Source organism: Punica granatum, chromosome 3, assembly GCF_007655135.1.
Source record: "Punica granatum isolate Tunisia-2019 chromosome 3, ASM765513v2, whole genome shotgun sequence".
Lineage (NCBI taxonomy): Eukaryota > Viridiplantae > Streptophyta > Magnoliopsida > Myrtales > Lythraceae > Punica > Punica granatum.
Window position 1 is genome coordinate 1972388 of NC_045129.1, and position 14605 is coordinate 1986992.

The 14605-nt window shown below is 40.8% G+C and overlaps 3 protein-coding genes across 4 annotated transcripts; 1 reads left to right on the forward strand and 2 right to left on the reverse strand.

Moving 5' to 3' along the window:
* Nucleotides 1–92: 92 nt before the first annotated feature.
* LOC116201086 (putative glycerol-3-phosphate transporter 5) lies at nucleotides 93–2790 on the reverse strand. The gene is made up of 2 exons (XM_031532181.1): nucleotides 1360–2790; nucleotides 93–900 (listed from the first exon to the last, which is right to left on the reverse strand). Exons 1-2 carry the CDS (start codon nucleotides 2357–2359, stop codon nucleotides 368–370), a joined length of 1533 nt encoding a protein of 510 aa, XP_031388041.1. The 5' UTR covers nucleotides 2360–2790; the 3' UTR covers nucleotides 93–367.
* A 460-nt stretch (nucleotides 2791–3250) lies between these two features.
* LOC116200144 (110 kDa U5 small nuclear ribonucleoprotein component CLO) lies at nucleotides 3251–8052 on the reverse strand. The gene is made up of 10 exons (XM_031530865.1): nucleotides 7196–8052; nucleotides 7028–7096; nucleotides 5738–6931; nucleotides 5498–5596; nucleotides 5239–5397; nucleotides 4978–5063; nucleotides 4697–4895; nucleotides 4216–4326; nucleotides 3893–4099; nucleotides 3251–3741 (listed from the first exon to the last, which is right to left on the reverse strand). Exons 1-10 carry the CDS (start codon nucleotides 7937–7939, stop codon nucleotides 3643–3645), a joined length of 2967 nt encoding a protein of 988 aa, XP_031386725.1. The 5' UTR covers nucleotides 7940–8052; the 3' UTR covers nucleotides 3251–3642.
* Nucleotides 8053–9216: 1164 nt separating this feature from the next.
* On the forward strand, nucleotides 9217–12749 carry LOC116201788. 2 transcript variants are annotated; one of them, XM_031533193.1, is made up of 6 exons: nucleotides 9217–9485; nucleotides 10315–11298; nucleotides 11497–11670; nucleotides 11770–11921; nucleotides 12045–12155; nucleotides 12491–12749. In XM_031533193.1, exons 1-6 carry the CDS (start codon nucleotides 9360–9362, stop codon nucleotides 12570–12572), a joined length of 1629 nt encoding a protein of 542 aa, XP_031389053.1. In that variant the 5' UTR covers nucleotides 9217–9359; the 3' UTR covers nucleotides 12573–12749. The 2 variants fall into 2 exon arrangements, with proteins under 2 accessions (XP_031389053.1, XP_031389055.1); XM_031533195.1 differs by having other exon boundaries at nucleotides 9219–9485; nucleotides 11779–11921.
* Nucleotides 12750–14605: the final 1856 nt, after the last annotated feature.

Below are 14605 nucleotides of genomic sequence, written 5' to 3' on the forward strand. Positions count from 1 at the left end.
ACATTTTTTCTCATAATTCAATATCACAATCATTACAAATCAATTAAAATCAAACTCAGTTCAATTCAACTCTAAAATCAAACGCACTAAGATTCGAGATTTGTAACATTCTAATCTTGACAACCAATACAAATCTCTATCCAACTCTTCTGATGGTCGAAAAAGGGGCTACATTGAGCCTGTACAAAGGAGAGGACCGAAAGAAAGCCTTTGTATTATGAACTACTTTCTATACATCCCGTGATGTGTACAGAGATGGGATGGAAAACTCTTTTTTTTTTAAAAAAAAAAAACAAGAACTAGAATACATGTATGAATATTCATCTGCTTTCTGATACAACAGATACATGTAAAAAAATCGAGACTATCATGTCGTGCCCAAATCAAACCATTTGCTTCCGCTCAACTTCTCCCTAATCTCGGCCATTGCCAGTCGAATCAAGAAAATGCTGGCAAAGGAAATTGATATAATGAGCATCAAGAACACCCCGTTCCATCCTCTAGTAGAGATATAACCAGCTAAGAGCGGACCGAGTGCAGCCCCCACAGAGCCTGTGCCATCTATAATTGCAGTCACGGTTGCTAAGGCTCGGGAATTTCCTTTGATCTGAGTCCCTAGATCAGTGGCCACAGCTGTCGTGATTAAGGAATAAGGGCCATTTACAAGCATCCCAGAAATAAACATCAGGGTCACATTGGCTAACATGCTTATGCTTCCATATGTTCGGTATAAGATCAGGGCAGGCATTGATAGGACCAAGAAGAGTATGGAGGTGACAGCCCGAGCTTCAAGCTTATCGGAGATGAATCCTGCTGAGATCCCCCCAAATACTCCCCCGACATCGAATATTGTTGAGAGTATACCTGCCGTCTTGTGCGACAGATGCACGCCCGCAACGGCTGTACGAGGATCAGAATGTAAATATAGTGTAACCAGCAAATAAAAATCGGCAGAAAAGATCTGGAATGGAAGACACTCCAATTCTTCTTTGATCAATTATAAAAAAATTTGTTCGATTGCACTTCATAAGATATTATGAGGCTTCTGGTTCTTAATCTTCTGAATGATCAGATGCACTGGCCATATAACTTGCAATCTTCCATATTAGCTTTTACCAATTAAAAACAGCCTAGTAAAAGCCGATCTATCAATCGCATGAAATCGGGTGTTCCGTTCAGTATATAATAGCAACCACCAACTACAATATCATCAACGGTAAAAAAGTGAACGGAGAACAAGCCATAGCCGCTACTTCTCATGCCATAGAGTTATCATTCCTTTGTCCATAAAATTTAAACTCTGCACCCAATTCAGCAATCAAATTTTCATGTAAATCACAGAAAATGGAAGAGTTTAACCTGTATGCCTGATGTAGTAGGGCAACCAATACAGGAATGTGTAAGCAACGAGTTTCGAGAAGAAGAGACAGAAAGCAAAAGGTGCCACACCGGGCAACCTCCAGGCGTCTAAGAACCCGATCGCTTCAGAAGAATCAGAATTCTCCATATTATCTGATCGAAGCAGCCCTGCCTCTTCAGATTCCACGGGCTTCTCTGCATTGGCAGCTTCTTTCCCCTCCACATCCATTTCAACATCCTTTTCCAAGGTCTCAAACCCCAAATCCTCGGGCCTCACGACAAGGAACAAGAAAACCAAAATTCCCATGAAGATCACCAGAATCCCTGGCACCACAAAGGACCACCCCCAGCCATATTCAAGGACGCCTGAGGCTATCACTGACCCGACAACATTACCGACTGATGTATGTGAATTCCACAACCCCATAATGAGCCCTCTCTTCGATTTCCCAAACCAATTTCCAACCACAGCCACAACACAAGGCCACCCAATTGACTGGAACAACCCACACACTATTTGCACGCTTACAAAGAAGAATAACAAGTGCACACTGAACCAATATCCCAACCCGAAAATTATGGTCAGAAGGCCGCTGCCCATCATCCCAAACACGAGGAACAGCCTCAAATCGATTCTGTCACCAATGTGGCCTGCGAAATACATCCCAATCGAGTAAGACAAGAGAAATGCGAGATCGAGCTCACCGAGCCGGTGGGTTCCCCGCGGGCCATCAAATGGGGCCCAACCCGCATCATCTGAGGTTGTATTCGACGCCACCCGGCTCAAGTCGGACGCGAACGCAGTGGCATTGGAGTCGATTCCGGGTCCCAGGACACTCTTGACAATGCTGGGGGGTTTCCTGGAGGCGTGAAAGGAAGCATAGGCGAGGAAGGTGAGGATCAAAACGAGAATCCGGTGGAAAGTGAGGGTTTTGTTGGGGGGTTTAAGGCTCGGGAAAGAATCTATTCCCGGTGCCAGGGATAGGGCTACGGTCTGCATCTTGATTAGAGGTGCCAATTTGTGGCTCCGTCCTTTCCCTGAAGAGCCAGAACTCCAATCAGCTGCGATGCCGATTCGCGGAATCAAGAATCTCTAAGACTATCATCAGTCCCTCATTTCAGGAGTCTTCGACGATGAAACATCGCATCCCGACAAGGAAAATGGAGGTAGAAAATTGGCGAGCTTGATCCTGAAAAGCCTTTCCGGAAGCTAACGGAGGGAAAATCTGAGCTCCAATGAAATAGTTGTCGATCAACTTGATCTGCTAGCATGAAAGTGAACGTGCCCAGTGCGAGAATCGCTGCGGAATCGCAGAGAGAAACGGCGATTCATGAAGAAGAAGACGCCGACGACGAAGAGGAAATTCCAGTCTGAATCTGCAAACAGTCAAACAACGTTCAGTTTTCTTTCCGGTGCCAAAGTTCTGAATGTCATGTAAACTGGAGATCAAGCTCTTTGACGATTGTACCCTCGGAATTTTTCCATTTTTATTCTAGGAGGCGTTTAGTAACCGAGTGAGTTTAACTCCACTCCGTTCCATATATTAATGCATATATTTAAATAGAATTATATTGAAGATTATGAAAAAATAAATATGTATGAAGAATTTACTATTGAATATATATATATATATATATATTTATTATTCAATAAGAAAAAATAAAATAATAATAATTACGTTAATGAATTTGAAAAAAAATAGAGTGGAATAGAGCCGTAATGAAATTAACTCCATTACGAAACGAATTCAAGAATTTAGAGATTAATAGAGTGGAATAGAGTCGTAATGAACTTAAGTTAGGTTTGATACAGGATTTAGAAGACAATTGTGTAGGCGAGTAAAAAATGTGTTGCATAGGACACAACTTAAACAAAACGATTCCGTATTTATTGCAGCAACGGGCATTTTCGACATTTAAAAGGTCTTTCGATGATTGAAGCAAAGCTTCTGTTGACCAAGTCCATTACAGAGAAATTGTCATTCATTCGACCAACTCAATAGAAGAACGTAAAAGAAGAAAAGGTTGTTCCAACAATACACCCATGATTCTTGAACTGATGAGAATGCAATCCCCGGTTTTCTTTTTCGCATTTCGATCAGGTACAGATACAGTAATTTCTACCAATATCTCGGAATGATGGCTCAGTTAAAATGGATTCCCGCAAATACTGAAGAAAACTACCATCTACACAGTTAACAGAACAACAGCCTATAACAAAAGACATTGCAGCAGAGACGACCAAGCCTTTTTTTCCCAGTAATTGACAGTTCGAGCTCCATCTTAGATTATTTGATGATGTTGATCGGCTGCGTGTTGAGCGAGCTCCACCATCATAGCCTCATCGAAGAACTTGTTAATACTTACATCCTCACTCATTCCCTGAAAGAAAAAGATTAAGCAGTTTTGAACCGTTTCTTACACGAAACACTATAGGCTTCAAACAAACTAATGAAACCAGTTAGAATCGAAATCATGATTTATTCTAAGATTGTTTTAAAGATTCTTTTAGGAAAGGGGAGTGGAAGCATGCCTTTCTGCGCCTGGTCTTCACCATGAATTCACGTGCAAGGTGCTGAATTGGAGCAGGCTCAAGTGGGCGCAACACTATGCTCTTGTCGAGGGGATCACCGGGCACTATAGCCCAGTGATCAAACACTGACATGCAAAAAGCCTGCCCTTGAGTGTGGTATCTCAGGTCTGTCTCAAATCCAAATGATTCAATGACGGGCAAAAATGCCTGAAACAAGGGAGAAAAAGAAAAAAGAAAAAAAGATTTATGAGCTTATAGCCTAATGAGCTTTAGATTAGGATATTGTCATTGTGGAAAATAGCATAGGTTGCAAAGTTTCAGACCTTGACAATGTAACTTGGAGTCCCAGGTTGAGGAACATCAGCAGTAACATGCCCACGCCGGCGAGACAGCACGGTGTAGATTGCAGACACACAATCGATCGGTGTTTGTATCTGAAACCAACAATATTACAGATTGAGTCTTACACACATCAAAAACAGGCAAACCAAAAGAAAGAGGCCAGTTCTTTAAGGTCCCTATTTCACTAATTCAAGAATCCAAAACTCTCAGGCAGGACATCTCATAAAAAATAAACCACCGTCCAGCTTAGCCGAATACTTATACGACTTCAACTAAGACTAAGAAATTTCTCTTTCAGGTCATAGCATAAGCTAAAGGGCTAATATTATCACTTTGAGATTATGCCAGGCTTCTACTTTAAATGTGATTTTTCTAATGAAAAAGAATGAATTTAAATGGGGAAAACTGCATCCAATAAGCAGCTTATAGCAAGATGAACCGCAATAGTTATTAATTACTAACCTCCACATAGTACACTGGCTCCATGAGACGTGGAGTCGCCAACAGAAAAGATGAATAAGCTACCCGTCGAGCAGTGGGTATAATCTGCCCTGATCCGCGATGTAATGGCTCAGTTGCTATTCTTGCATCAACTATCTTGAACTTGACATTTCTAATAGGCTCGTCACAAAGAGGTCCTTCTCGAGCACCCCACTGAAACCTGTACACAAAAGACCCGATCAATTGATTGCAGGAAAGGATTCTGAACGAAGAATAAACACGGAAGATGGAGTAAAGCTCACCCTTGAACAATGGAATCCTTCACCGAGTTCAGCAAGGTCTTGTCTACTTCACTTGATAATGTATCATCCAGTAAAATGTTAGGTCCCTGCAGGTATAATACCATCAAAACAGGATTATCTTCCATACAAGAGATCATAGGGCACCAGAACTAGGGCAATTCAATGGGCAAAACCAACAGATAACCAACAAAATTGATGCGTAATCCAGTTAGATCTAAATGAATGTGCCATTTGAGAGTCATATAGAGATAAAGTAAGAACCTGCTTATCTGGCCCAAAGGCCCATATGGAGCGGGCAGCAAGCAAATCCCAATCGTACTTCCTTTGGAAGAACTCGCCGAGTTCCCTCTTCCTCCAGTCAATACTTACAACTCCATTTTCAATGTCCTCCGCTATTCCTTTCTCCAATGGCTCTGCAACCTGAGCACGTGGAAAAAAAAATTAAAATACTGACTTGGCTTCATGCATCAACAGATAGGTTGGACCAGAGTCTACATAAATTAGCAGATGAACTGATTACCATAGTGATTTTGTTCTTCCTGTTTGGTGTTTCAGCAAAACAACGCATAGATGAAGACTCAACCACTGTCTCACAGAAAGAGACTACAGGATCTGCCACCTGCATTGAAGAGATATGTGGATGAGCACGACTATCCAAAAGCATGAAGAATCAAAGAGCAGAACTTAAAGATCACACCCAAAAAAAAAAAGGGACGAATGAACCTGCGAAGCAAAAAGCATAGCATGAAAAAGTTATCACCTTGACTTCTACTTCAGAGTAGAGCTCCCTTAGATCCTTCATGATAGAGTCCAAGTACAACTCTCCAGTACCTAATATTGTGTGCTCCCCAGACTCCTCAACTTTGGTTATAGCAAGAGGATAGCTCTTACTGATCTTCCTAAGACCCTCCACCATTTTAGGCAACTCACTTGGATTGAGAGGCTCTGTCGCCGTTTTTACAACAGGTAGTGTATTGAACTGAAGGGGACGGAATATGTACACATCCTCATCATAGTCCACGTTACAAAGAGTTGCAGTTTTCATTATTGAAGCATCAACACCTTCAATAAGAACCCATGAACCAGGGGGAGCCTTAGCTATGGGTATCCTATATCGAGCTTGATAGATCCATAACTTGGTCACCTCTTTCACTGTCATGTCCTCCTCATCATCTGGTGAATAGCCTTCTCCAAGTACACGTAAGCTCTGTCCTGTCTGAATTTCCCCACTATAAACTCTTCCAAAAGCATCAAAAACACTGCAATCAGACTTGGGATACAGTTTAGTTACATTCACCATCAAGGGCCCAGAGGGATCACAATTTTCCATAGCCTCATAGATCATTGAATCATGAGGCCCTGTGTAAATATGCTCAACCTTCTTGCGAGCAGCATCCTTGGCAGAAGGTACATGGTGAATCAGCATATCAGTGAAACCTGAGGCCGAACCGAAGACTGAACTGCAAGCTAGCCGAAGCAAGGGTTTCACATTCGACTTGTAAGCTGCATTGCTAAGAGTCACCCCTAGTTCTGCAAGTGTAGTTTCAACACTCTTCTTATGCTCCCCAATTACTTGACTGTATATTTTGTAGAGGGGTTCGAGCACAAACTGAACAAATGATCTTTCTCCTCCACCAGAAGGAGGATTTTTCTTAAAAACACGGAGGTTTGGATGGTAATAGAAATCTCCCCAAAGACGCGTCGCGAACTTTTCAGCATCAAAAGGGATCCCGTGAAGCTTGACATATAACTTCGCAAATGATTGCAAGGTGAAAGACCACCCAGCAGTGGCACTTGCAAAACAAACATTTCCCGCAGCTGGATCAATTACCTGGACTTCTCCAGCTTTTGACGAGGCAACGGCGATGTGGTTATTGATGACCTCTATGGTATGCCTAAGCTTATGATAAGCATCCCTTGGTGGCAACTTAAGTTCAGTTATCAACCTATCAACCTGGAAAGATCATGAGACCAAATGTCAGACATCAAGGAAGACAAAGCAAGATCATGCAAGCGAACAGGTAATGAATGTGGGGCCGTCTTAAATTACCTTGTTGATTACAACTACGATAGGAAGGCGATCCTGAATTGCGTGACGTATTGCTCTTTCAGTATTCACCTATCAATAGTACCTTATGGTTAATATAACTCTATAAAAGCAACAAAAATACAAGAGAGAAAATTAAATGAAAAAAAAGAGAGAGAGAGAGAAATTTACCATGACTCCTTCGGCAGCATCAACAATCAAGACAGCCCCATCAGCAAGCCGGAGAGCAGCGGTCATTTCGTCGGAGAAATTAACGTGTCCTGGAGTGTCCATGATGTTGCAGAGGTACGACTTAGAATTGCTGTCTTCTAAGACAAGGGTCATTGGAACGGCCTTGATAGATATCCTCCTCTCCTGCTCGTCGATCCTAGTATCAGTATACCTTATATGCTTCTCATTGCTCGAGTCGAATGTAGATATGTGGTGAGTCTGCTCAACCAACATGTCCATGAACACCGTCTTCCCGTGGTGCAGGTGCCCGACGAGCGCAACATTCCGAACCAGAGCCGGGTTCGACATAAGCCCAATCAGGAACTGGGTCGACACATAAGTCGAAGAATCCTTCACCCCGACCTCGAACTTGATGTCCCTAACTGGTTTAATGATGGGCTGCTCAAGGGGCTGCTCATCTTCATCCATAACCAGGGTCTCCACGTCTTCGCCATAGACCTCTTCAGCTGTAGGGTAGTACTTCTTGTCCTCCGCAAGGACTACCTGGTTCTCCATGTCGACGTCATTGGAGGCCGTAATCCACCCGTTCGTTCCTGCAGCTGCATCTTCGCCGTCAGATTCAGCAGCCTCCTCGGTGGGCCTGTCGGGGAGCTCCTCATCCTCTTCCTCTCGATCGGACTCCTGGTCAGATTCAATTTCAGGACCAATATAGTTCCCGAACTCATCATACAAGCTATCATCCATGGTTAATGTCGGGGAAGAGCTTGGAAGGAGGAGCTCGGAGGTTTATGGAGTTAGGGTTTATGTTACAGAGCAAGCACAGTGAGAGAGAGACCAAAGTATACAAAGAGGGAAGGAGACGCCTTTGAGTTGAGTCGGCAGTCGATCGACGAGTCGGTCAGTGCGGGTCGGGTCGTTTTTCTGGCCCGTCAAGCTATTGCTTAATTGCACTTCCATCCCTTTATTCTGTGAACGACCAAAATGTTCCCTGTAGCGTGACTTAGAACGAATTGCTCACTGTAGTTTGCTCACTGTGTAAAATCAACCCTTGTGTTTTCGTGTTTTTACAACCTACCCCCGCACCCCCTAGAGTACTGCTATGATCGTCAAGTTCACAACCTGCAAAGTGATTTGATAATACCCGGTATCAAATAAAATAATTGGTATACATCGGATATGAAAAATAACGACAATACATAAATTTTGAATTCATGAATCATTTATTGCAAACCTACATCCATCGATCATTTCATCCCTTCACAAACTTCGTATGTTACTAGTTCCCGATAATTTTTTATCGAATGAAAGTTTGGAACACATTTAGGAATACATTGTAACTTATTCTAATATTCTGGGTTGATTGTCCCAGCTTATGCATATTACTTGCGATAGATCAAATCACGAGAGCTCGGACTATCCGAAACAATAACATTCATATTTTATATGGAATTCGAAACTGAGGTCCATCAACAATTCATTATTTTTATATCTCATCAAACTTTTCCAATCGAAATTCGGTGGAGAAGTTGAGTTGGAAAACGGTTTCCCCTAACTGCCTAGGAAGGAATGTGCCAAACTCCAATAACAATGGGCTGTCAAAGGGAAAAGAGAGTCAATGAGACGGGAGAGCTCGCCGAACATTTTACTTTGATATTCAAAATTTTTTTAATTCTACCCTATGTGAATCTATTTACCTTCAATTCAATAATAAGATTATTATTTTTTTTATTATTCTTCAATTTTTTTATTATTCAATTCAATTTTAAATTTTAAATTCTCTCAACTATTTATTACTTTTTCTATAATTCAATATCATAATCATTACTTTATCTCAATTATTCATTACATTTTTACACTTTTTCTTATAATTCAACAATACAATCATTACAAATCAATTAAAATCAAAATTTAATCCTGAAACCAAACGCAAATTTCAAAGTTTGTTTCTTGTTGCAGTTTTTTTGGTTTTTCGCAGTCCAAATGTTCTTCGACTTTGGACCAACCAAACCAAATGTTGTCCCTCCCCCATCTCTGCCGTCTGTGTAAGGCCGTCTGTGTAAGGCAAATGCTCCCATAAGAAGAATAACACCTTTCAGCCTCTCTCTCCCTCTCTCTCTCTCTCCCCATCTATCGACCTATCTATCTATCTGGGCAAAACGGCATAATGGGCTCGGGCAATAGCCGGATTGAGTCTCCCTCTCGCTCGTCTTCTCCGAAAGTCAACCGCGCAAAGCCTCGGAAATTCTTCTCCCTCATCTGCGGATGCTCCTCGTCTCACGCCCCCCTTGAGGTACTGTGATGATCGCCAAAGGTTCAATTCCTTTCTTTTTTCTTTTTTTTTTCCCATCGTCTCGTCAATCACGGCGTTCCCAAGGCTTCGTTCTGTTCGTCTTGAATCCGAATTCCATGGCTTTGGCGATTAGTTTGAGGGATTGCTCGATAATATCGTAATAGCTGGGGTGGCTTTGTTTGACTTGCCAATAGATTGCAGGTTTAAAGTCCCTTCTTTGATGTCGAATGCTTTAATCATATATATGATATTATTAATCATCGAAAAGGGTCGCGAAATTGCGGTCTCGTTGAATCCGTCTAGACCTTTTTCATGAGCTGTGGTGGGACAATTTTGGGTGATGATGCCTTCTTTTCGGCTCTTTGGGTGGTATTTGTGGTGATCAAAGGTCATGATTTGTGAAAGATGTCTTCTAGTAACATTAAAACATTCGGAAGCATTGCATTTATATTAATACGTAGAAGTCTATTAAGCTAGTGGAATATGTAACTTTGTCCCCCTTACATCGTCCTGAATTATGGCAATACAAAAAGAATTGGATTTTGGTTGTTGGTCTAATTTACGTGTTGTTCTTTAATGGTTTCAATATATCATTGACTTAATAATATGTAATGACCATAGAAGAACACCAGTTGAGGAAATTTAATTTGGATGAGCACATCAGCTCATTAAGCTCTTGTGAAAGTTAAAAGTTGTACTTGGTCGTCTGAATGAAATTTCTGTAATTCTAAAATTACCTTGATGCAAGGTCAGCCACGGCCTATAGGCTTATAATACAGATGTTTTGTAGTTAGAAACATCAGTTGATTCCTGCTTGTCTACCCTGTAGATGGAAGATTATCCCGATGAATGTTCGATTAACCCTTCAGAACTTTGTGGTGATCCTCTGTTCAGTGAGGTCCAGAAACCCAAGGAAGAGTTGTATTCAATCTCTAGTACAGAGACAGGGGGATTAGTTACCTCCGCAAATGAAGCTGCAAATTCATCTATTACTGTGGAGATTGAAGGTCGGGGAAATTTGCAGCAAGTGGATGCTGGAGAATTTGATGTAATTAATCATGGGAATCGCTTATTTGAGAGCGGGGAGTTGGTTCCTCCTCCTCGGGTAAGTGTACCTAGTCCCAATGATTTAGATAGGGATAATAGTAGTACCGCATCTACTACTTCTTCTGATGAACCACGATCTTCAGAGGTGGTCTCTGTACACATCTCACCTGGCGGCATTGCAGTACATGGCATTGATGAAATAGTGATCAATAACGTATCCGAGATTTATCCTGAGGATGAAGGTGTAACTTCTGAAGTTGAAATTATCGAGAATCAAGGGGGCGAAAGTAGACCTGTGGTCTGCTCTTCTGGCTCTTCTACTCGGGGAGCTTCTGAATTACCAATACAGCACATTTCAACTGGAGATGAGACTTCCTCTGAACTAATACCTGTAGGGTCAGAATTTCAGGTATTCAGTAGAGAGCAAAGCATTGAACCCGAAGGTGAAGTTGAAGTTGATGTAGTCAGTGTTTCTTCTGGCCCACTTTCTTCTTCAGCTGTTGATTTATCTAGTTGGGAGGCTCGAAGGAATGGTAGATCTTTCTGGGATGTCTTTTCGGTGCATAGTTCCCGAGCTCACTCTGATACCGATACTCCTTCTATCGTCTTCTCTACTACCGATGATTCTGATTATCAGGGGTCTCGAGAAAGATGGCTGTTCGATCATACTGACCTTTTCTCTGATGACGGGATTCGAGCTGATTCAAGATTTCGTGGAAGCAGGATTCAGAGATCTAATGAACGGCGAAGGCGCCGAAGATTCGAGGTGATTGCTTAGCATTGTTTTGGGTACCGCTCTGTTTTGGAAAACTGCCTATTCATGTAGCATAAGCGGCATCGGTGAATTTTGGGCTTGATAGTCAAGAAAATGATCTTTCTTAGTAAATTTATTCCAATGAGGGCATGTGAAAGGACGTACTTCAAAAATCTCCTTACTAAAAAATCCGGCTTTTCTCGTTTGCAGTTCTGGGACAGGCTCCGAAGTGGCCTCTATGAACACAGTTGGCAAAATTCGTCCTGTCCATTGGGACTCCACTCTGATGGCGATGAATGCTCATGCGAGCGATACTTGACAGAAGAGTCCAGTGCTCGTTCAAGCATCTCTCGTATTGTCATGCTTGCCGAAGCTTTATTCGAAGTAATTCGATGTCCTTTATTTATTTACCCACAACTTGAAAATGAATAATTCATTCGAATGGTTGGTTGCTTAGTATGCTTACACCTGTATGTTCTTCGGGTTTCACAGGTTTTGGATGAAATCCATCGCCAGCCCATGTCATTTTCTTTGTCTATGGGCCCAGTCACTGCACCTGAATCAGTTGTGGATTCTTTTCCTATCAAAAGCCATGAAAAAGGCAACCTACCTGAGAGCGAAGACAGTGTTGAACAGTAAGTTACCAATTTTAATAGCTTCAGATAGAAGAGTTGACGTTCGACTATTGGTTGCTTCCTATATCGTGTTTTTGGTTAGATGCCTGTTATTCTTGCTTAATATCGATTTGTCGATGTTAGGTGTAACATTTGCTTTGCCGAGTACGAGGAAGGGGACAAGATTAGGGTTCTTCCCTGCCAGCACGAATACCATATGGAATGTGTCGATAAATGGCTGAAAGAGATACACGGGTATGTTCTGTTAATCTTCAGCTCAATTCCGGCTTCCTTTTGAATGGACTCCGTGGTGCGATTGACTAGTTCTTAAGCGGAGTTCTAGAGTGCTGCATTCAATGGTTTTTTGCAACGTAACTATCGACACATGAAAGGTGTAATCAAGTGGAAGCATCATTTTCTACTCGTTAATCCTTCTGTCCAAAACTGTTTCCTAGAAAACCTGCCATCCATGGGTTCATTTGTTTTCCGATTTCACAATTGTTTTCAAAACCAGCTACCAGCTGAGAAGCCTTTACATTGCAACTCTAGTTCAGATTAAACTTATCTGCACGTATGCGGCTCCTTTGCAGAGTATGTCCGCTATGTCGAGGTGATGTTCGCGAAGGTTTTGCTGAATGTTCTACCTCGAGCTCTGAAGTTGCTTCTTCATAACAGGATTTGTATATACGATAAACATTGTATATAGCATAGCAATTACCTTTATCTACTCTTGGAAGAATAATAATCTTAAGATTCTTAACATCTCTGTTGATTAAAAAAAAAAAAGAATAACTATTTTTCTTTTCGAATTACATTCTCTTATTCTACATGAATTTTAGTTTAACTGTTTGATATTGTATTGACATGCAATAGTTTATTATCTATATATATCACAATTGATTTAATATTTTACAAAAATGGAGGAGATCATCATCAAGATACGTATACTCCACTAAGAGGTCAGAAACATGCCTAGATCTGGTTGGTCCACATCAGATCCGACATCAGATCCGATATCGGATCTGATCTGACCCTTCCCGCGTTGTGGTGTTGGCTTCCCATCGGACTCCTTCGCTGATAAGTCTTGATCCGGATCAAGTCGGCGACTCTCTAACATGTATTGACAAAGAGTCGTGCAGGACACTTTTACGGTCACCACCCACACTTTCACAGTTAAACCTCATTGGTTATTTGGGCTCATACCATCGACGCCTTACCGACATTGTCCAGCACCCCCTTCGTGTCTGTTTTGGTGTTTCCTTCGGTGCCCATACTAAGTGTTCTCCGGTCTTATTAGTTCTTGATTGGTTAGCTTTGGATTACATCAAGTCCAGTCAGAAAGGCGTGGAGTCAATTGTGTGTATTTTCATTTTGTTTATTGGATGTCTGCTTTGGTGTGCTTTCCGATTTTTGTGTGGTGTGTTCTATTTATTTTCTTTGTAAGTCTGATTCTTCGTGGCGCCTGGCGACACTGTAATTTATTGTTATTATCAATAAAATGCTACTATTTACAAAAAAAAAAAGAGTAAGAACAAAACCAATCATGAAGATGACAAAGCTGGAACCCAAGAATTGCCCTAGACATACTGTTCCCCGCAATTTCAATGAATTTAATAGTGTGTTTGGTTTTAGAGTTGAGTTTTGATTTTAATTGAGTTGTAATGATTGTATTGTTGAATTACGAGAAAAAATTTGAAAAAGTAATGAATAGTTGAGAGAATTTAATATTGAAAATTGAATTGAATATAATAAAGTTGTATGTGAGTTTATGTATGGGGTCCACTTTTTTTACTTTGAAAAATTTATTTTTGTTGTATAATGAATAGAGTTAAAGTTAGAGTTAAAATCTTAAAATGTAATTGAAAAACCAAACGGAGTATAAGGTTTGCGGGTGGAACGTCAAATACATGGGTCCCATCAAAATCACATCAATTCTATGTTTTAGAGCATACAAGTATCTTCTTGCACCTTCTTGATAACTTAACCCAAAGGGTTTGGCCTAGTGATTAAAGTGTGTCTAAGTTTGTACCTGATTTTGGATTCGAATTTCTTTGGGGCTACCAGAGCGTTTTTTGGCGTGATTATCCGTTATGTGCACCGCCGGGGGTTCACGGAATCCCGAGGATTAGTCGGGCAAAACCTGGACACCCCGGATTAGTCAAAAAAAAATCTTCTTGATGACCTAAATTAATATTATAGATTTTATTAATATGACTCTGTGTCATCGTGATACGAGCGTGGATCCCGCAATCCACTACATCATTTAACGGTGGGAGATTTCGTGTCACGATGACACAGAGTCTTATTAAAATTTTTCTAATATTATATATTCTTTTAATTAACAAATATATGGTAATCCGTGACAGAAAAAAAAATAATGATTATGGTTGTATGGTTGATTCACAATCCACTACGTTCATCCACTTCAATTCTTTACAAATTTTACACGTAGGTATAAAATTAATAACTTCACTAAAAAAGAATTGCTAGTGAATTGTTATTTAAAGAATCAATCAATAATGATCAATAGTTAGATGATAAATAAGAGGAAGTAAAGGTAAAGGGTACTTATCCCAACCCACTACAGGAATAATTTCCATTTTTATATTGGATAGGGGAGATAAAACCTTGTCAAAGAAAATGTCAAATTAATAATTTAAGAACCTTAGTCATAATCTCTCTCTATATATATATAAAATTGTATC